Source organism: Pyxicephalus adspersus, chromosome 5, assembly GCF_032062135.1.
Source record: "Pyxicephalus adspersus chromosome 5, UCB_Pads_2.0, whole genome shotgun sequence".
NCBI classification, from domain to species: Eukaryota; Metazoa; Chordata; class Amphibia; order Anura; family Pyxicephalidae; genus Pyxicephalus; species Pyxicephalus adspersus.
The window spans coordinates 137485805-137509819 of NC_092862.1; the positions used below are offsets into that span (position 1 = coordinate 137485805).

General features: G+C 38.4%; 1 protein-coding gene across 1 annotated transcript in view; it reads right to left on the reverse strand.

The window, feature by feature from the left end:
* CALCR (calcitonin receptor) overlaps positions 1 to 24015 on the reverse strand; it is a 157876-nt gene that overhangs the window by 52044 nt on the left and 81817 nt on the right. The window contains exons 3-5 of the mRNA XM_072412873.1: positions 14273 to 14426; positions 8497 to 8607; positions 3125 to 3237 (exon numbers count right to left, since the gene is read on the reverse strand). Coding sequence (XP_072268974.1) covers positions 3125 to 3237; positions 8497 to 8607; positions 14273 to 14426 — 378 coding nt within the window. The remainder of the gene's footprint in view (positions 1 to 3124; positions 3238 to 8496; positions 8608 to 14272; positions 14427 to 24015) is intronic.

The following is a 24015-nucleotide window of genomic DNA, read 5'->3' on the forward strand; positions in this document are numbered from 1 at the left end:
GTTCTGGAGTGGCACCTGGTAGCTACCCCGCAGCCCAAGCCTATCCTCACCATCAGAGGCTCTAGTGAAGACCGGGTGGCTGCTTAGTTACGCCCCTCTAGAGTTTACCTGGCCAGCGGCACAGTGGGTCCACACCTTCGTTCATAACACATTGTGTTTGTTAATATTATTAATAGAACTTTAAAACATACTTTAACAATTAGTTTTCCATCGTATACATTTAATCTTTTTTATCCCCACATTAAGTTTTTTCCTCCACCTCATGAAGCAATAAGCCCTGATGAAGAGGCTGAAAATATTTTAGTCACTGGAACATGTTGGCTTTTGCACTTTACTTCTCTAGGTTAATTATGTGGACTTAATGTACTGATAAGTAAACTGTAATGTAATCTGAAAAGGCTTGAATGTGTAATTATGTAAAACAACCTAATCACCTCCCTGCTCAGGGTCTTTGATTGGATAGTAAATAGGTAGCAGAAGACTATTTTTTCTGCTTTCCTTGTCAGTCAGGACACCTGATTGGCCCAAAGTGCTGACCTCCCTCTCCAAGACTGCAGTCGTATCGATGAAGATTGAAATGACCTATTACATATATTTATTGAGGTAAAAATTGTATTTTTTTAACTTCTAGTTTTTCTGAAAATGCTCCCCCACCAAAGCTCTGTTCATTTTCTGCCTTTTCATAAGTGTTCAATTTAACTTATTCAATCTTTTTTGGATCTACTCCAGTGATGCTCTTTGTATCATATCCTCTTAGGATCTATTTATCAGATCCACTGCAACTATACTTTTTGCATTACATTCTCCCAGGACCTACTATTTGGATCTACTCCAACAATGCTTTCTGTGTCATATCCTCCCAGGACCTACTGTTTGGATCTACCCCAACCATGCTTTCCGTGTCACATCCTTCCAGGAGGTACTGTTTGGATCTACCCTAACCTTGCTTTCGATGTCACATCCTCCCAGGACCTACTGTTTGGATCTACCCCAACAATATTTTTGCATCATATCCCCCTCAGATTTACTCTTTAAATCAACTCCAGCAAAGTTCTCTCTCTATATCATAAAATCCTCAGGGGTCTTCTCCCCACAGGACAGGTGAGTATTAATTGGCTGGGTGATAAGTGTTGGAATATGCAACAGCCTTATGGCTTATATGTTGTGGTCTGCCTAAAATGGCTACTAGATGACGCTGTTCTCTTTTTTTATGTTATCTACATGTTATATGCTGTTCTGCTATACTGCATTGTTGGTTCTCCGTGGTATGTGTATTCATCTACATGTTTCTGCCATGTGATCAATGTTGTCCATATGTTGTTATCTGTAAATGTTATCCCCGAGTAATTCACTGGATGCTTCTCTGCATGCTCATCATAAAGACTGCATCTGCTCAATGGGGTGGTTATCTTACGCAGATCCTGTTACTTTTCTCTAACAGTGGCAATTTTTCAACATCTACAAAAGCCGAACTATTAGTCTTGGAAAGTTTCCCTAATCCATTAAAATGATTCCTATTTCCAACAGAATACACGTGCAGTAAGTTATTCGCAAGGGTGTGTATTTCTCTATCACAGCTCAGAGTACAGATATTCCTTACCCAACATTTCAGGAAGCTGCATTTATAACTTGCCAAATATCTTTTCCAAAGGAAATGCCAGGGAAGTTATCCATTTCCAACACACAGCGCTGAACCATCAGCCACAAAGGAGATGACTCAGACACTGCATGTGCTACTTTAATATGTTTAAATGCATTTAATTACCCAGAAATATGTATGTGTGTCAGTCCATTAGGGCTTTGTATGAAGCTCATGAAAAGTGCATTTGGAATGGAAAAAGTGATTTGCATCAGCAGGTGCTGGATGGATTCAACCACTCATATGCTTCATTATTCCAAACCATTTATATTATATTGGGATGTTTCCTAGACACGTTGAAGATGCTATGACCATATTCTGCATATAATTGCTGTGGATCTTCATGTAACTTCATCAGTGATGGAAAAATGACAAATCAAGCACTGAATTTTAATGTCTATTGGAAATGAAGCTGTGCAGAACATCAGAACAAGATCAATAAAGCTTTCCATAATGTGTCATGAATAGCTAAATTTCCCAGGATAAAGAAACCATAATTAAAATGAAGGAGTGAGATAAAATATTCCTAAACACACAGTTGTCTCTTTGTATAGTAATCCTATAGAGAGTATCACTCTTGTAGTCTATAATGGCGGCTATCATATGTGGCATTGAATTGGATGCTATACAATGGGACATCATTGTTAATATCTAGCTTTTCCATGCAGTTATGGGATTTTTGTACAAACATGGTTGTGAGTTACAAATGCATGTATGTTCATATTTAAATGTGTATGTGCACCAGACCATCACACCTACACAAGCTTGTCGGACATCCCATTCTAAAACTATAGGCATGCATATACACTTGGCCTATACTTTGTATCTATTTTAGAGTATAAATGTGGGAGTTTGTGCCCTTCAGCCAAAAGATCATGTATACATAAATACTATAAACTGAGGCCCCTATGTTTACCTGGAAAACAATGAAAACACGTTATACTCCAGTATAAACCTCCGGCCCAAATGTGACTGTCATTGCTAACATTAAAAACAGTAATCAATAGAAGATGTGTTTTTAAAATTTTTTTTTAAAAGGTTAAATTAAATTACATGGCATGAGCAGAGCAAGTTAGGAATGTTTGGTATCCTACCAACCAAAGCTGACACAGTGCATGGCAGCTCAGCTGTTTCCCAGAAACCTGGAGTTGTATACGATTATAATATTGTATGGTATGTATTGTATTGCATTGTATATTGTATTGTATGTACTGTAGTCGTATATTATAGAATGTTCTGACGAAGGGGGGCATTCTTGAGACCCTGAAACGTGTTGACTGTGCACACACATTTTCCTAAACCATTATAATGGTTTGAATACGTTTTGACTCCAACTCTTTGTTGTTACAACCCTGTTCAAAATATTTTTGTTGGGATAAAACAAAATCATTTGATAGTCAAAGACTTGAAATCAACATTCATATGTTAAACTTTACATGTTTTCCTAAATTGGATAACAATGCCTCCCCTCCTTTTTTTACTTACCTTTAGTTTTTCATTAGTAAGAGTGATGCACATCGTATAGTTAGACCAGGTTCGATTGCTTTCAGGGTGCTGAAACCAGTTTCCTTTTTCATCACAATATTTTGATGCTTTCTCTGAAAAAAAATGAATTTAGCCACTAAGAAGAATGTAGATGTGGAGGAAAAAAACAATCATGATATACAGATGACTGTTATTGGAAGCATTTACAAGTGTGATAATCCAAACATGCACAACACAGCAAACAAATAAAATGTTTCCAGCTGTTAAAGTCGTATGGTTGAGTCATAACTCAGAATGTGAACTCAATGGTATTATAGTTCAACTTTATTTAATGTACATGTAAAGCCTGATATTCACCAGTCAATGGAAATGTTGCCTGCTGTGTAATCTAACAATGGTTTCACAGCTCATGTTCATTTTACTAACCATGTGGTTGGCAGGGTACACAGCGAACAGTGATTGTCCCCTCAAATTTCCATTTTTGAAAAATAATAATCAGCTAATACAGAGTTTATCAACTAAGGTTTAATGGAAGCCTAAGGTTCCTCCAGAGGTTGCCAGGGGTTCCTTCAGCCATGAGCGATTTGGAAGGTCTCAGGTTAGTTACCACTGACACCAATGATCATTTTGACTATCTATATGGGTGACATTCTGCCTTCTGGCCAGAAATGTAAGAAGCATTCTTCCTATTGACCATCACGCTAATGTACAATGAGCTATGGATATAGAGATTGCAGCATAGATTCCCTAAGACCTGAAAGTTATTCCAAGGGTTCCCCCATGTTAAAAAAAGATTGAAAGGCTGAGCTGATGGCTAAGGTTCAGTTTTAATACATGGTGAGATGGACGCACACCTAATCCCTATCTGCAGTCACTTCTGATTTCTGATTCTTTTGATTGGTTTACTGATGGTGACCACTGATAGTACATTGGAATAGCCACTTGTGATCATCATTGGAAGCTTGTGTGATGGGATAAAAATGAAAAAGCATGGGAGGAAGACAAGGACAGACAGTTGTTTATTTATTTATTTGTTTTTTTATTCTTTCAGTTATTTATTATTGAAGAGTTATGGATAAAAAGGAAGTGAGACCCTGAACAAAGAACAAACCTGGTATGTGAATAATATATAATAAGTGAAGAAAACATAGTCCCTTGTCAGGAAACAGCGGAATAATATTACAAATGAATAGAAATACAAGACTGTAAGGAGGTTGGGTAATGGAGAATGTCATTAACTTTTGAGAAAACAACCCCCAGTCCAAGGTAAAGTGAAATAACACCTACGCACCAAATAAACAGAAAAGAGAAGTTGAGTTCATGGTATAAGTACGCAAGGAAGGAAGAAGGAAAAAGGTAAAGAATGGAAAGGCAAGGGGATTGTAGAAGAAGGGGAAGGTGATTTGGGAGCCTTGCAATGCCCATCCAAAAATGTAATGGACAGAAACCTGAGAAATAATAAAGGGAGGAATTTGGTAATCCAAGAAGATCATATTATAATATCAGAGGGATGGGCTGCATGTTTTTCCAAAGCAAGTGTTCAGGAGATATGTTTTCGAGCCTTGGAGTGTGTTATGGAGAGGGTTCGCTAGGCTCTGGCTATGGTCTGTTTGGCTGCTGCCAAAATATGAATCAGAAACTGGAATGGGTTGGCGGTGAGGGAGGTAGGTTTATTGTTGAGGAGGGCTATTGCAGGATGCCTGGGTATGGGATGAGGGAATAACACTGCCAGGAGTCTACAAATTTTAAAACGGAATCTTAACACCACCTGGCACTGCCACCAAATATGAAGGAAGGAGTCCGGTGTGGGGAATTACAGAAACAGAGAGAAATATTTATTTCCTAATTTCAAACTTGGATTTTAAGGCACCAAATATCATTGTCTGATCTTGTATCATCATTGATTATAAAAACATAATATATATGTGAGATTTGAGTTTACAATCTTTAATTCACAAAGATTGTTCATTTGTCTATGCGTTTTGCAACACACATTGATTCCTCAGAAGGCATGGGACATAAATAAAAGCAAAATACTGCAACAAACATAACTAAAAAATTTAAAAATAAATATTATAGACTTTATGAAGTGGATGTGGCACCCACATTCTATATTTATCCCCAATATTGACATTATATCAAACTTGGAATGTCACGTTGGAACCATGTACCATCAAGAACGCACTTTGAAGTTTGTCCTAAAAAATATTTTAATATGGATATTCATAATAAGATCGTCACCCTTCCAAAGAAAGCTAAAGTATTAAAATGACTGAAAATGACTTCTAAAATTATATTAAAGTGGTAAAGCTTATGGGAATTTTCATGATTGGATTTACATATCCTAGGTAAGCTAAATGGACTTTATGCTATTTCATTTTTGCCTGTAGCTACTCTGAGCAGAGACGACCTGGAGAAGTAGGCATGCTTGGCACCAGGGGGTCCCTTAATGTACCATCACCAGGGACAGTTACTTATCATAAAAAGTCTTCACACCAAAATTATCGCTGACGGCACTGAAGCCACAGTCCGCTTTGCCTTACTCAGCTGATTAAGTTAAGAAACTTTTTCAAATCTCTTTCACAGAGCTGCAAGTGTGGTGTATTATGCAAGAGAAATTATGATTTTTAGCTATCATTTCTCATTGCAATGATCCTTACAAATAACATTTCTCTTTACCTCCAGCTATAATTAAAATGTTTATAGATTCCGCAGTTTCTGTACAAGCAGAACTGTCAGTTTGCAATGAGCGGCTAATATATTAGCAGACCGCCAACGGTATTGAGCCTCTCTCGGTCTTATGAAGAACTTTTATCATTTTGCGTTGATGCATTCAATTTGGTTTCACTTCAAATGGGAACGAAAATCAAATTAGGGAATTTCAGCTGAAAAGTCTCAGCAGTTGCGCTTGACTAATCTGGAACGTTTTCAGTAATGAAAATAAACAGTACAGGATTTTTAGGGTGCTTTTTATTTTTCAAGAATAAAATGAGAATATTTAGTTGGCCTCCTAACTTAATGGGAAATGAAATGATGAACTGCTGAAAGTCTTCACATTTCGTGAATGCTTATTGTCTGCAGTGCATTACCATGAAGGCATCCCATTTACCTTCAAATATCCAATGCAGATAGATATGTATGAGTCAATGAACACAGAAGGTTATGTCTCTTACACAGTTTATTAGCAGTTATTGTTCAATTTAAACTTACGCTATATTTATTGTGGAATTTACATTATTTAGGAAGGTGGGACGCCTCCTCAGAAGCACATACAATAGTTTTTCTGTCTTCTCTGCCACTCTATCCTGTTGCCAAATGCAAAGATAGGAAACCCAGTCTAGGCTTGAATTCTTCTTTTAAGAGTTTACGCTGAGCTAAGCCATGGCATAACATAGGAGAAGAAGTGATATGTATATTATTTGGAGAGGAACTGAACTGCTTGAGAAATTTGGGGGCTCGAGGAGCTTTTTGCTTTTAAGCATGCTCAAAATGTAAATTACCATCTCCAACAACGTGATCCCTGAAATATTCCTTCTCATTTTTACATAATGGGCAACAGCCGCATATCACCATTCCTCTTAGCTGGTCCCCATTTACAGCTTTCCCATATTGGAACCCAAATCCCTCTCCTCCTCTTTCTTCTAAATAGTCCCTCTTTTTAGACTCCAGTGTTGACCTCTCTAAAAATCTTGCACTTACCAACCAAATGTGTTATCACGGACTAAACTTTTCACCCAAGCTGTTAGGCAGTGGTGGGTTCTTAATTATATACATTGTCCCTTTTTCTAATCTCAGCTCTCCGGGCCCCAATTGTCTGGACTGGTATGACCAGTATTATTCCATTACCATTGAATATTTTTCCCATTTACTTTTGCATTACAACAAAGCAGACTCTTCTAGGAGATGGAAAAAGTGTCAGGGCATCACAGCAAGTGAACCCCCACCATGGAAAGGCTCACACTTTCCATTTATCTTTTATTTTATTATGATTTTCCCTTTTCCTGTGACTCTAACACCTGAGCCTGTACAATTTTTTCATCTAAGGCAGAAAATCCCTGATCAAAAAGTCATTTAGTGAAATCATATTTATATTTAAACATAGTGTAGAACATGCCTAGAGCTATTTCATCTGACATCTGTGCGCCGAGAAGCAAACAGATAATATGCGCCGCCTGCAGAGCGTTGGGTAGGGAAATAAAAGTTTGGATTAGGACTGCTAACAGCATGGCAGCGGCACTGCGCACATTTGCAGAATGTTTTATGAATTAAGAAAGGTGCCCTGTTTCTGTCATGTAGATGGGATGTATTGTCAGCAGAATGGAGACTGAACAGATGGCATTATGAAGAAAATTATGTTTGATGGGGATTGGGGATTTTTTCCCAATTCTCCGATGTTTAAACATGATAAATAATATTTATAGCATCAAAGATGTTTTATTATTTGTGACAAGACAAGGATGCTTTTGAGGACCGTCAAATCATGGAAATCATGTGTTATGATGTCTCCTGATGCATAATGTTAACCTGTCTGCTGATATGGCTTGTAAAACCCGTAGCTGATTCTTGTAGATTCACATAAACAATATGGCAGAAGAGTGTGGACATCTAACAAACCCACCTAAAGTGTATGGCCAAATGCATATATTGTAGGTAAGTAGATTTGATATATACCTATATGGGCCAATACACCAGCCCTACAAAGAAGGCAGGGGTTTTCTATTGTAAGTAAGAGAGGTGGCTGATATATGCATGGCACCTGGTACCAGGTGTTAGAAAGCAAAGCAATCTATAATGACACCACATGCTGCTTAATGCTGCCATGGGGAGTATCATAACCCATGGAGCCTTCACAGAAACACATTGGACATTCTTTCCACTAACCACTGAGATCAATGCTTGGTTACCCTTTCTCCCAATAACTGCTGACACCAATGTCGGGGTACCATTTCTCCCACAGACATCAATGATGCGGGAACCATTCTTTCCACTGACACCAACCATTCCTCCCACTGAAGGCGGACACCAATGCCAGGGTTCCATTCTTTTCACTAACACCAATGCCAGGGTGCCATTCCTTCCACTGACATCAATGATGTGGGAATCATTCCTCCCAAAGACCATTGACATCAATAAAAAGATGCCATTTCCACCACTGAAATCAATGATGAGGGACCGTTACTTCCATTGAACGCTGACACCAATACTGGGGTGCCATTCCTTCCACTGATTTCAATGCTGTGGATTTCAATGCATCATTCCTCCCACTGACTAGCAATGATGGGGTACCATTGCTCCCAGCGATGAGACAAGATTCTTCACACTGACAAGACAAAACAATAAAACCAATTTGAAAAAAGAAAGCAGTATTCTACCTGTAGGATCAAAATCTGCGAAATAGTTTGGGCAGTTCTGGGTAACGTTATGTCCAGCCGGAGTGTCGTCCCAACAAAGCCAACCATCCCAAGTTCGATTACAATACAGACCTGTTCATTGAGAGAACACATATATTTAATTATTGGTAACTTATTGATACTGAAACAAGACACAACATTTAAATTTAAAGTCAATCCAAGCCTAAGCACTGGAATTTGACACAAGTTTTAACATTTTAATACAATTACAAACATTTTCAGACTTCCTAAATCTATAGCTTGCAGTTCATGCATGTAAAGGATACGGCAGAGAGAGATGCAAAGACGAGTAGTTCGTAGTACAAGGTGGTTGTACATAAAGGCAGTCATGGGAAACAGAAAAGAGTCTTCCCCAAACTGTTGTCACAAGGTTGAAAATGCACATTTGTTTAAAACATCTTTGCATGCTGTAGCATTAACTTTAGTTTTTACTGGAAAAGCCTGAACTCAATAAGTCGCAGAGATGTCCATTTTTTGGACAAAGGCCAAGTATGATGAAAAGATGCACGCTAGTGGTGGTTGGATAGTTGCAAACAGAGTTAATTCTGACTTGAATCCAAGCTATGGATCCCCAACTAGGGATGAGCAAGCCAGATTTTTAAACTTGATCTCATGGCAAATTCGGATGTTCTCGCTTACCAAAATTGTAAGCAAGAACGGCCGGTGTAAAATTCTTCGATCATGATCAAATTTTCCTTAAAAAAAAAAGTCCTGCGGGCTGTGCTGATTAATGAACGCAGCCACAGCTGCATTCATTGATCAGCTCAGTGTGCGATCCCTGGCACTAGAGGTTAAATGGGAAAATCCTCAAGCTCTAGAGAGCACTATAGGTTTTGCATGGGGAGACTTGTTCCCATTTAACCTCTAGAGCTGGGGATCCCACTCAGACAGGAGGATTCTGAGATCCTGTGTGCGATTCCCGGGCACTAGAGGTTAATTAACCTTTAGTGCCCGGGGATCGCACACAGAAGGATTCCCAGGGCTGCATTCTCGCTCATCCCTAACATCAACCTCATACCAGAACTTGGAATTTGAATTGTCCGAGTTTGGATTCAACATTACTTTACCAGTCATTGACAGCCGATGACGGCTGTTACTCTGTCAGCCAATTTGGCCACCGGGCTATGACAGCTGTCATTGACGGGCAGCCAGAATGGCTAATCCATACTATACCGGTAATTGACAGCTATAGTTTGGCTGATTAAAAAGAATACCAATTCCAACTCAGAATTTCTAACCAATCTGACTAAATTCAAGCTGAATTTTTTGAGCATCTCCAGTGCCCACATACATTTTGCTATGAAGTATACTTCAAATTACTGATCACACATATACAAATAAGGATTTCTAGCTTCACTAAAATTGTTAGAAATACCTCTTTCTTGCTAAAGTGCAGGCACCTATCTCCTACGCATGCCTGCAGTTCTGAGCCCGGCCACGCTGGCTCTTCCAGATTTTATTAGTATTATCCCTCCTGCCAGCCAATCAGGAAATAGCCTCTTAATCACCCTGGCTATTTAGCTAGCTCAGACACAGTGCTCAGCATTTGTGCAATGTGTTTTCACAAGTGCCGGGTCCCCTGGCTCTGCTGAGCATTTCCTATACACCTGTTGGTTAATTCAGTGCTTTCCCTGTCCAGCTCCTGTGTTAACCCCTTATGGTCCAGTCTGTTGTTTCCCAGCAAGTTCCCTTGTGCTGTTCCAGTGATCCTCTGTGTCTGTGGTTTTCTCTGTGACCTGTGCTGTCGCTTCCACTATCTCCTATGTTTTCTGTGTCTTAGGTGGCCCCCGTGTCACCAGTGATTATTTCCTGGATCCCTGGTATTTGACCCCTGGCTTGTGACCTGACATCTTTTGCCTCGACCCCCGCCTTCCTTGACATTTCTTCCACCTAGTGATTGCGTATCAAGTATCATCCTGCCCACCCTGGTGTGCCCAAGCTGTTGTGGCGGTACCCAACATCCTTGCTACTAGAGGCTCTGGAGAAGACCTGGTTTCTGCTTAGACTCTGCAGCTTGGTCCTTCTTAGGGAATCACTCCACTGTTGTGCAAGTCGTAGCACCCCTCCAACTCCCCAAGCGTGACAACAATTCTCCTGCTTTGCATACTTTTTCCAGCTCAATGACTCAAAACTTATTTTTTTAAACCTTAAACCCTAAATCATTAGGATTTAAAAATTTCACCCAAGAATTAAGGGTGTCGGCAATGGCAAGTTCCTTATTTAGCCTGTTAACTTCAACACTTCCAGCCCTCCAGAATATACATTCAATCATCATGTTTAATCCTCACTAGCCTACTGACTGCCAATTTCGTGCAACAATACATTGTAATGTAGTAAAAAATGGAAACCATAACTTAATTGAACATTTCAAATGGCTGAAGACTAGCATAGGTATTACTCCTGTTTAAATTACTTTTTTCAATCCAGTCCACACAGATTACTATTTTTCTGTTTTAATGGAGTCCTATTGCCTGACATCATTATACTCACACTAATCCAAAAGTGATCCTCGAAAACTCTTATTTCTATGTAAAATATATCAAATCCATCAGTTACCCCAATTAGTATTTTTTTAAAGGACACAACTGTCAGTACAAGTGAAAATACAGCAGAAAATGTGAAAATAAACGCATTCCAGCAGCTTCCATGTCATTATTTTAGTTTCTGATGATGAAATAAAGGCTTATTATAGAACAATCATTGAGGAAATGACAAATAGATATAGGCTAAGACAGTATAGATGTTGTATTTTATACATTGCAATCAGACATGAATGGCAAGCTGCTGTCAGGTGCTATAGGTCACAAAGCTAACACACCACAGGACATATATTTATGTTATAGATATGTTAACATACCTTGAACTTTTGACATGTTTTTAATGCTGGATATAAAAAGAAAATGTTTGAGGATATTTTTATTCATTTTTCTAACCCAATGGGAAAATGTGTATATGTATATCATACAGAGCCGCTATCTGGGGGGAAAGGACAAGGGTCACTTTTTTACTGGGCTCCAATAAAAAAAGGAAGAAATTTGAAATGCTGGAACTTTCAAACATGGGGGAAATTTTTGGATGGCGGCCCTGATAATATTTATATATCTTGGGTAAAAGCTGAGCGAATTTTGGGTGAAAAGATTTAAAATAGACCTCCAGAATAGGGTTACTTGGAAGTTATTTTCAGCTGCATTCAATGGGGAACAAAATTACAGTCATATTTCTAACGATTAAAATAACGCTTTTTGACCATTGAGTAAGGTACAATTATAACTTATAAGGCTTTTGTTTTGTACATGTTTTTATATTTACTTTTTTTTCATTCCATGATGACATACAACTTTCATTGACATGGGGGGAGTAAATAACTAAAGACATTTTGGCTTTTCACTTACAAAGGTGAGTTGTTCCCTTGCAAGGGACAATTTACTTACTTTACTTACAAAGAATATCCACGCACAAGGAAATCTAAAAACAGCAGTGATTTTTCTTGCACATGATTGTTAAAGAGTTACAAAGTTAGGTTGAAAAAAGTCAATCCATTGGATGTATGAAGTCTTCCTTGCAAGGGGCAATTCATTTTGTTATGTGAACAGCCTATATTCCTTTGGTAAATTAACCCCATACTACTCCATGACACTGCTATGAGGGGGACTGTTCAGGGACCTTCTGTTAAAAGATGGCAATGCTTTGTCCTTATCATTCCTTTGCTCTCCTTTGTTGTAACCCCATCGTATGCATTTTGGGTGGCTATGCCAAGACTCATTGTGGAGGCTTGTTTGTCAGGGATAAGGTTTAAATTGGAACAAAAATCCCTATTTAGTCTGGTGGATTATTGCAGAAAGGGACTTCTTTCTTCAATGACTGTTCTTGCCTGGCCAATTGTCAAATCTAAATGCACATGCGCAGCTCAGCATTGCTGGCAAGGTACGTGTTGGGAATGCATGAACTCCCATGCGCCTGTGCAAATGATATGTCGTCCTGGCGTGCCCAAGATGGCATAAGATCATCTACAGGAATAAAAGAAGAAGAAAAATGGTGGCACCCTGGGTTCAAATGGAGCTAAGTGAGTATTGCAGGTTTATTTTTGCTTCAACTTCGATCTTGTGGTGGGATTGACCTAAATTGGTTTTTTTAACTGTGATCCTTTAAAAACGTAATATTTTCGCCTGCTCGTTCACAATACATTTCTCCGAAATGTTCTCATTTTTGCTTATCACTAAATCCGCCTTCTGTTACACTAATATTTGGAGAACCAGAATTCTAATATCCAATTCCAACTGACTTCAGAAAAGCTTCTCGATAAAATAAAATGTCTTACAAAATACGATCAGGCTGAGTACAATCCTCCTACAAGACCGCGAAGGAAAATATATTGCTACATTTCGCCTTTGTCCTCTAAGAATTGCTATTGGATTTTCTATCACTGAGATAAAACTGTTCCAAGGAACAAGCATGTAACTTTATTTCGCTCCTGAAAAAGATCTGTTTTTAGAGAAACTGTGAAGGTTATTTGGGGGCCATTCGATTTAGAAAAGCCAAGCACGCAGTGGACATGTGTTTTCTGTACAGCTGAGAGTGAATGACATCTGTAATAATGATTGTATAAAGCGGGGGGGATATGATCCATCGGAATACGGTTATGACATTTGAAACTTAAGCTGGATCTTTATGAGCGTGCATCCGTACGGATTTCCAAAGATCATCTTTTCATTTATGTGCTCTGCTGTAAAGGCTGCTTTTATGAGGTTGGCTTCCAAAGATTTGAATACATTTAAGCTCCTAGTTGTGTTGCTTTTCATTTAGCTTTTATGTGTGATATGTGTCAATTCATGGATGCCGGATTATTGTAGGAATGGCTTTACATAGGTTTTATGAAGAGCAATTCAAGGGCTGAATAGGGGAGGGAGGGAGTCATGGTACATATATCATTGAAACAGGTGTAGAAGCGGCTGCAATCACGGCCATGCTTGTAACAAGTATATTATTTATTGCTCGGAAAATCAATGCATTCATATTTTTAGCACTTGACATCAAATATATTATTGCTTTAGTGGGAAGATTGAAACATTTTCATTAGTCTCTCAAACTGTTACCACTCCACCCCCAGATCCTTCATTTATCAGCTTTGCAGTAACTCCACCATTCATTTTACTCATTCTGTCATTTTCTGCATCCTGGGCACACTGTGAGCAGCTGAAGAGGATTAGTATGTCCTGCAGGCAATTATCAGATTACTTGATCCTGGACACGAACCTGTCCTACTAATGGCCCATTTACATTTCCCTAGTTCCAGGCTTTGGTTGCTGGATCCTCAGTGTGTTATCCAGCGTTCTGCTCTCATTTCTGTATTTTAAATTTGACTTCAGCTTGACCTCAACTTGACATTGCATGGAAGTCAATGTTAGATATGAGGAATTTTTGCTTGAACAAGACAGGTCTCAAAATTATCTACCCATCAGAGGAGATTGTTTAGAGCCTTCTGCAGCCAGGACTAATTTTTTAATGAGAATTTATGTATTACATTACACTGATTTAATCTTCCTTTAGTCCAGATTTAAGCTAAAGTTAAGACTATTAAGTTCAATCATTTTAATATAAAAGTTATCTACAACACAACTTGGAATGATTCCTAAATTTCCCCTAAAACTGAAACACAATAAGCAAATAAAGCCACCATTCGTCATAGCATAATAGTCATAGTCATAGTCATAATAAAAAAAAGCTGAAGGGTGTTTACCTGGCTTTGAATATGGCAAATCCCTTTTCATTTTCTCGTAACATTTAAACTGAGAGTTTATAATTCTTTGTCTTGCAATGGCTTCTTCCTGTGCAAGGGGCATTAGGGTGGGATCAGCATAATTTACTGTAGAGGTGTAACCTGGAACCATTCTCTGCACAGAAAGGAAATATGTTAGAACAATGCTGGAAATGTACAAGTCGGTTGGAATATGGCTGCCTTAAAGATTTAAACAAAGGTTGTTAGGGTATACCCTGCATATATGTAATTTGTTCATCATCCAGTCTGGCGGTATAATTCAGGGGAACACTAACATTTTCCTAGATTAGTGGCAGCCAGCATTTCTCTAGCTCCTGAATCTTCTGATTCTTTGTGAACCGTACATTACTAATTTTACTGCTGTTTGTGTGCAGATCTGCACTGGAGGTATACAGCCCTGCCCTAGGCTTTGCAAATGGTAATCCATTAATAGACTCAATAATTAATGAGACAAGGGGTACCCAAATGTCAATTTGTTTTAAGCAGACCTTAATAAAGCTTTAACAGTTACACATACTTTGGATACCAAATAGAATAAGCACATAAAATAACTAAATCCATTTGGATACCAAATAGAATAAGCACATAAAATAACTAAATCCATTACACCAAAAACATAACTTAGCTCATTTGATAAATACTTTTTTAATTCTTTTGCAAATTTTGCTAGTAATGGAGTAAATGCTTTCAGAAAGTAGATTTTTCATGCAAATGCATCTTTACCATTGTACACCTTTAAAAGTCCCATATATGTATGTAAAAAGTTGGCTTCTGCTTTACTGGTATAATGTTTACTCCTGAAAGGGAAAATACAACAGTCTGAAAAAACCCGCACTGAAATGTACAAAAATGAGATTCCTCCAGACTTTATCTGTTTATTTAGTTCATGTATAATGTCCAAAGTGGAAACCCAATTTATTATCACAGTAAGATGATTTGTAAGATGATTTGTATTGTATCCCAAGCTGTTCTTTTTTTTAACTATCTTTCTTAGCTGATTGTAATTAGAAAAAAAATCATTTTCAGTAACCTCATCTATGTATAATTGAAATTTAAGCTAATGAGGAAATTCCTATTTAAGGTTTAAAAAGGGAGTAATATATAGTTAAATAAGACGCAGTCACTGTTAAGTAATTTAGCTAATATAAACAAACTTAAAACCTGCATATACAGAGCCCTATACCCACAGTTGATTCATAGAAAGATAGAAAAAAAAATCCCTGCAATTTTCTTCAATATGGAAAATGGAAGTAAACTCCTTCCTAAGGCAATCGGATATTTCCCCTAATCCCCTAATCGGCAACCTGTATCAAAAGTCTCTGGTGCTATTATGTATAAATGTTATATTCTGTGCATTTATGAACTTATTCAGCTTTTATTTACTTATACCACTGAGGTGGCTAGAAGTATTTCCGGGGGGAATCTATTCCACATTTTAACAGCTCTTACTCTAAGGAAGGCTTTCTGATTGCGGAGGTTAAACCCCTTTTCACCCAGAGGCAAAAAATGATTATTTGTCCTATGCAATGACCCCAAAGTACATAATTGTGCACCAAGATCTCTATATGGACAATTTATACGGGGTGATCAAATTCTCCCTAAATGCCTATTTTCAATGGTGAATAGATCCAGGTCATCCAATCTCTCCTCATAGCTGAGCTCCTCCATTGCTTTTATTAGTTTAGTTGTCCTTCTCTGCACTCTCTCTAATTCCTTTATATCCTTTTTGTGAACTGGTGCCCAAACTGGACTGCATATTCCAGACAAAGTCTTACTAATGCATTGTACAAGGGCAGGATAATGTCTCAACCTGACATGGGCAAACTCTACCCCACACATATTTTGATGAGGCTATCATATTCTCCATTCGGGGTGAAAGTCACTTAAAGTCGAACTATCAACACATCTTTACATTATATAAAAAAAGGTGGATAACACTTTTAATAAAATAATAAATAAATTAATAAATAAATGGAGGTGTCACAAAAAAGGAGGTGTTATATAATGCTCTAGCTACACACATTAACAATTTTTGGGGAGGATCCCTTACTTCTTTACCGCCGTGGCAGTAAGGACTGAAGGGGACAACCGCAGCCTCCTAGGACACATACATTACATATCCATATTACATATTGGGCTGCTCCTTCTGCGCATAACTGAGATCGGACATCTTAAGGAGCTTTCCTTTCACAGATGCATAGTGATATCAGCACTCATTTTTACATTTTTAGGAAGATACATCCAAAGTTTCGGCTGCTCAGTGGGAGATCCAGTCTGCGCTAGAAAGAAAAGAAAAGCTGGTGTGGCGTGGGACCTACTGGACTGGTTTGAGGAGGGATCGAGGTCTTTTCACCAGTAAAGGTAAGTGGTCATTATTTTAGTAAACATTTGGCTTTAAAAATATCCTATGCCACTTATACTGAATTTCCTTATGCTCCCCTTTTACCCCCCCTGGCGTTCTAATTCTGTCTGTTATTTTACACAAAAAGATACGGTACATTGTTTTGCATTGAAATTTATTTTACATTGTAGGCCTATAGTTCCTAGGCATAACTCACTGAAATAAGTCCAATATTTAATAAATTTAACAATAAACTAAGTAAGTAAAAAAACACAAAAATCTGTTAAAACAAGGGTGTATGGATAACATATATTTAATATAAATATATAAATATATATATATACATTAAATAAAGATTTCTTTGTATTGGATTCAATACAGCTATGTTGTATTGAATCCAATACAAAATTATTTGAATTTTCTGCTGCGTCTCCCGTACACACCGACGCATGCACCGACGTCAGCGGGAAACCCTGAGAAACGTCACTGCACTCGCCTGCTGAAGATCGGAGGAAGAAAACGCGGCCTGAGGAGGAAATCCGATGGTAAGGACACCGGAGGAAGCTGATGGAACAAGGTAAGTGTGTTTTTTATGTTTTTAGCATTCCCGAGTGTGGCTCGGGGTTACCACATTTTGCATGTTTTTTTTACCCCGAGTCACACTCGGGAATACAGCCAGGGGGGTTAATTTGTTGCTTCTCTGAAACCAGATGTCCAAACCCAAAGCAAGCCTAGAATGATGTCGGCACTTACGCATGGTTGAAGACATCATCCTCATTGTCATGTGACAGTGATTGTGCTTGGTGATTAATTTCTGAGCTTCTCCAAACCCTGGATCTCTAAGTATATCCTGAGAAATCTGACAGAGCAACAGGGCAGCTGAAGACTGCATGTTAGGAAATATTAAGCAGGACATTGGGCCTGATTTATTAAAACTCTCCAAGGCTAGAGAGGATACATTTTCATCAGTGAAGCTGGGTGATCTAGCAAACCTGAAATGGATCTGGTCCAGGTTTCAAAACATTTGCTAGCAAATACTTTAAAGAAATCCATTCTAGGTTTGCTGGATCACCCAGCTTCACTGATGAAAGTGTATCTTCTCCAGTCTTAGAGAGCTTTAATAAATAAGGCCCAATGTCTCTTTAAAAATTCTATCTATCTATCTATCTATCTATCTATCTATCTCAGAAATTCTTTTCACCCACATTCAATCTTGTCTGTCTTTTTATCATTTACAAATGATGGTTCCTATTATTCAAAACCCAAGTGTCACTGTCCATCAGATTTAATGATATTTCTAACAAAGGTTCCTTGGTGTTCCGGCAGAACCTGCCAACTAATGATGGACCCCTATTAGCCTTGGATATTTTAGATTCTTTCTAAAAGGATAATGTCAAGGGGACAACATAATCTAGATCTTAATTTCCTAGGCAACATGTGGGCACTTCCACCGATTCTCCCCTCAGTGACAGAATGACTAACTATACAGTAATGATTGTAGACAAAGATAAGGGTTACAGTGGAGAAAGGCCACACTCTGGTCAAGGTGTTTTTTTTTCTAAAAGCTTTTATTCTGCAAAAGAAACAAGAATAATGGCATAGAGTGTCTGCATTGCCTTCTAGCAGCGAATCATTCGAGTTCCTGTTTGGTTAAATAAATTAACTCTTGCAAATTGCCCATTAGGGCCACTATCGACCATCATGGATAAACCAGGATATATAGGGAGATCTCCACAATCCCTAGATAAAAGAACTATACCCATGGAAAATGATAAGACTGCTATGAAGCGTTGAAACAAAGGGGGGCCCGGTATCTGACAAATACGAATGGATAATTTCAATAAATACTGGGAACTTCCAAGGGATTCAAATGTAGCCAATAATTAATTTTACAAACGTAATGCCACTAGAAGAATTTGGTAACCTAATAACAGAATGTAGCAAAACAATGAAACAAAAGGAAACATGGAGAACTTTGTTGAGATGAATCTTCAGAGGAAAGTTGGAGGATGAATTATGCAGCAGTTTAGCAGCCGTACATATGATGTCACTCCTAAAAAACCAAGTAAATGACGTCATACATACGACCACTAAGCCACCACCACAGTCTCGTAGAAGCTTCTCTTCCTCATCTTCAGGTGAAATCCAGTGTAGCATAAATACTCCCTAGCAAAAGATTGCAGTTATCTATGATTGTGTCCTACATTTATTAAGAGGCATCCAGGAAAAAATCTGAAAAACTAATTTTCACATACACATCTCCTTATTTATGCGTGTTTTCGGTATATTGCGTTGGAAAAACAATTTCATAAAGGATTGAGACCTGAAGGACACAATGTCCATTGGGAGAATGATATATTGCCTATTGGAACCAACAAAAGACAGGGGTGCAGCTCCATTCCCTAATATAGACCCGGATGCATTACTGACCATTGCATTTTTGCTCATAAAAAGAGTTTTCAGAAAAAAGTAAAACATTTTTATTAACCTTTTATTGAAACATCAAACTGGATCAGTCCCTGCTTCTAAAGGAAGAAGAAGTAAGAGGGTCTCCACTGCTTTACTACAGTCATACACAAAACAATAGGACAAACTTGCTTGGAAAAAACTAAAAAAAATCTAAACACAAAAACCAAAATAGACACATTGCAGCTTACCATTCTTTACATAGAGACTCTTTAGTTAGCGAAGTGCCCCAAGCTTGCCTGTACTAACTTTTCCGGTGGTCATTAAAGGTTATTTTGTATTGGGAATGTTCCTTTCTTTAAAAAGTGGTAAAGAGAGACCAGTCAAGGGGGAACCAGGGAAAGGACTAAGTTGATCTACATAGCGTAGGGTCTAGCAGGTCTCCGTCCTCTTGCTTAGATAACATGGAAGTGAAAATATGGTTGGGGTCAGAGCCAGCATGGATTACCCACTAGAAAGGGAAGAAACCTACCTGTGAGTGTTGCGGGTCAATATTCTAAAGACTTGTTTAGAGATTGGAATCATTGGGGGATAGGCTACTTTTTGGAGAAGTTAGTGGGACATTTAGTGAATATTTGGGGCCCAGTGACATTACCCCTCTGGACTATAAATCATGCTATACCTGCTCAAGGCAAATTTTAATTGTTTCAATAAAACCCCTAGACCAGTGGTTTTTGACCTTTTTAACATGGAGGAACCCTTGAAATGACTTTCAGGTCTCCAGGGACCCCCTGCTATAATTACTTTGTCCACAACTCACAGTACATTAGTGTGGTGGCTCATATATTGCTGGCCAGTGGGATGGCTGCCACTCAAGAATCAAGATAATTTGATTCTGTTAAACTGACCTGAAAGTCGCAAACTGCTCAAGGAACCCCCAGCAACCTCTGGAGGAACCTTAGGGTTCCTTGGAATCCTGGTTGGGAAACACTGCTCTGAGCCAGTGGTCGCCAACCTTTTCAGACCCTTTGGACCACTTAATGCACAACCTCCGGCCGTGTGTCACTCAAATGGAAGGAAACTTCCCCAGAGTGACATCCTAATGCCAGAACTCACCCATTATCCCATCGCAGGGCTGAGCCAGAGACATAACCCGCGAAAAGCCTGTAATCCATACGGAAGACATGGTCTGAGGCTCTGGGCCACGTACCACCAACATTTTCCCACTGACCACCGTTTGGCGACCTCTGCTCCAGACCATACTTGTGGAGCCTAAAGGTGTTATTTGACCCATACAATTCAGCTGCTACCACCAAGGTAAGTACTACACTTAGATGTAGTACGTGCATTTGTTTTTTAAGGCTTATTTTTTTTTTCACCTAGTAATCTATTTTGGTTGTACTAGCTTGTCCCTTTATGTCTTCTCTGTTTTGCCTTTTATATCTACTTTGCGTTCAGCTTCAAATAACATAACCAGTGTGTGTGAATGTTTATAAAATGTTGTTTTTTTACCCACACATGTACCTTGCAGCAACCATATTTGTTCAGCACATAAAGGTTTGGTGTCCTACTTTCCACTGCTTACAGCAGCTGTGCCTTACTATATATGTCTCCTTCTCAATGCAAGTCAATCAGTTAGAGTTAACTGATAGAGAACAATAATCTTCCAGGCAAGCTAAAAATTTATCTCAGCAGTTATGATCAGGGGAATCGAGAGATAGAAATAAAAGGAACTCTAAAACTGCCTATGTAATACAGTAATGAAAATATTGTACATCAAGTGTGTAAAAATTATGTGAAAAATAACTGCAAAGCAAACATTAAAATAATAACTGAAAATGCTTGCTTGGGGAAATTGATTATAATTTTTTTTAAAACTTTGCAGACAAGCTTCTTCCACAATACATTTTCAGACCACATTAACATGCTGCCTGCTGATTGCACCTGTAAAACCTTAAGAAGCGTCTCTGTACAGAGTGTCTGCTGAAGCCTGAATTTATATGGAAATGAAAACAGCGTGTCTCACCGCATACTGTAATAATTGCTTGTATTTCTGTCTGGGAGCACAAAGTGGCAATTTATTTCAGTCTAAGCTGCTGTGATAATCCAAGAATGGCTGTGGCCACTAAGTTCACCGTCATAATTGAGGTTAAAGAAGGACTCCAGTGAGAACCGATATGCACAAACACAGACATATTGGGTCTGATTTATGAAAGCACTCAAAGGCTGGATATGATAGACTATGATGGGAGAACCAGGGTGATCCCAATCGGCCCTATCATGGAAGTACCTGGGTGACCCAGCAAGCCTGCATTGGATTTCTTAAAAATCATTCACTATGATTTAACTATGGCAAATGTTTTCAATCCTGGACCAGATCCATTCCAGATTTGCTGAATTACCCAGGTTCTCCCATGATGATCTATCTTGGAGAGCTTCAATAAATCTGGCCTATTGCAAAAACTTTTCTAAGCATTTATGATCTATGACTTATATTTGAGGCTGCAGCGGTTGTCTTTTATAAGACATTTTTATTTTCCTATTTTGTGAAGCTGCAATATTCTCTTTGGCAGAACTAAATTTAAAAAATTTAAATTACATTTTTTATTTAATTTGTCCCTGAATGGGTCCTGTGCTGTCCTATTTTGCCCCTTCGTCCCGGCGCCTCCATTTTTGTCTCACTTTTTTCTTTTTCTGGCTCCATCATCCGATCTTGCACTGCGTAGGCATGAGATCGGGTGGTATAGCCTGCTGCAAAAAAAAAGTCCCAATCTCCCTGTGCATGGGTAAAATTTTTCCCATTGCAGGATAAACCCTCTTCTATGCATGACGGATATCAGCTTCCGATGTGCATGTGAACGGAATCACCAGTTGGAGATCCTAAGCTCTAAATGCTGATTCAATGATTTTGTACCGATTCCTTCCTGCTGAGCTGGCTGCTTGGTGATTGGTAGATCATAACCGTAACCTACTTTCAGCCAGGAATAATGAAACAAATGTCTCATTCCACACATAATGGGTGCAATATGGACCAGTAATGGGTGCATGGCTACATGGTGTCCACATACCAACAGAACACCAATAATCCATCAGGTAACAATCTTGGTCTGTCTATACCATGATAAAGGAAATCTGCCTGTTTCTAAGACATTACGTCAGTGTTACACAATGGAATATTGTAAATATCTGTTGCTTGGCTGGACTTTAGTGTGCTGGCACTATTGATTTCACCCAAGATTCATGCACAAGCATTACAGTGTAAATGTATTAGTAAGCTTCCAGTATAAGCCAAGATAAATTTTATTTAAATGGTGTTATGTTGATCCTGACATTTTCATTCTCTGTTTAAGATTAGAAATTATATATGGCTGCCACCAGTAACGTATATAATTACAAACTGTGGGGTTGATTTGTAAAATAATTTTCAATTTGCTAAATACATCTTCACTTTTTATTTTTTTCCTTTGCACATAAATGGCTAATTTTTACTTTTTTCACCATTTATTTACTAGGGACTGAATAACATTCATATAGGAGACAGTTAACTACCCTAGCGGTTTATTTCTTTTCGGTTCTGTATGTCTAAAAGCGGTACATTGTTTTTCATGAAAATTTATTTTACAGTATAATATAATAGTATGAGTATAATAAAGTTTGAAACACAAAAGCTGAACTGAACTGAAAAAAATATTTTATTATTTAATATTTTATATATATACTGTAAAATAAATGCTCCTGAAAACAATGTACTGCTTTTACACATAAAAATCCAATGTATTGCATTAAATACAGTTATTTATTATTGAATGCAATACAAATAGATTTTGAATTTTCTGCCCAGCCAGCAACGTACACATGCACCTACGTCACTGGGAACTCCCTGGTGACTCATCGTGTGCAGAAGCAGGAAGAAGGAAGAAGAAAGAAGACGAAGATTGCGGCACTGGACGGCGCAGGATGCGGGTGGATCAGGTAAGCGCTCTATTTACTAACCTTCCATAGGGGTTACCACTTTTAGCAACTTTTTTCTACCCTGAGTCACACTCGGGGTTACCTCTAGGGAGGTTAAACTATTGCTGGAGTTCCGAGCTGGAGCCCAAGAACTGAAGGCACTCATGCTCTGGGGCTGAAAGATACTATATGATCTCCTAAAAACTCGAATTGATCCTAATGAAGAGGACCTAAACTTGATAATATCTGGGATCCTCCACTAGTGCAAAGTTCTATAATAAAGTTTCAAACTTCATCCAAGAACTGGACTGTCTTTGTCAAGATCAAGTAAGTGAATACAAAGCTTGGGTCTCCCTAGCAGTCTAATTCCGTCCAAATTTCCATGCAAAAAGCGGTACAAATTTTTGCATGGAAATTCATTTTTCATTGTAGGCTATAATTCTTAGGCATAACTCACTGATATTTAATAAATTTAACAAATTTATTAATAAACTTTAAATAAAAAAACACAAAAATCTGTTAAAAAAAATGAAACATGTACAGTAACATGTATAATAGATATATAATATAATTATATCAATATATAATTTGATTATTTCTTTGTATTGGACTCAATACAAAATTATTTGAATTTCCCGACAATCCTCCCGCCCGCACCAAGTCACCGGCTGATCGAGGAGGAAGGATGTGTCCCCAGGACCTGCGGGGACCAGCAGGACGACGGGGTATGACAACGAAGCAAGTTTTTTAGTTAAAAGCTACCCCGATTGTGACTCAGGATTACCGCTATTTGCCCGGAAAATCCACCCCAAGTCACACTTGGGAATACCGCATGGGAGGTTAAACTAGGGATCCCACTTTTACTACACAAGGGCTATCAGAGTGGACACACTGGGCCTGATTTATTAAAGCAAACCTGGAATACATCTGGTCTAAGATTCCAAACATTTGCTAGCAAATGACTTTGAAGAAATCCATACAGGTTTGCTGGACCACCCAGTTTCAG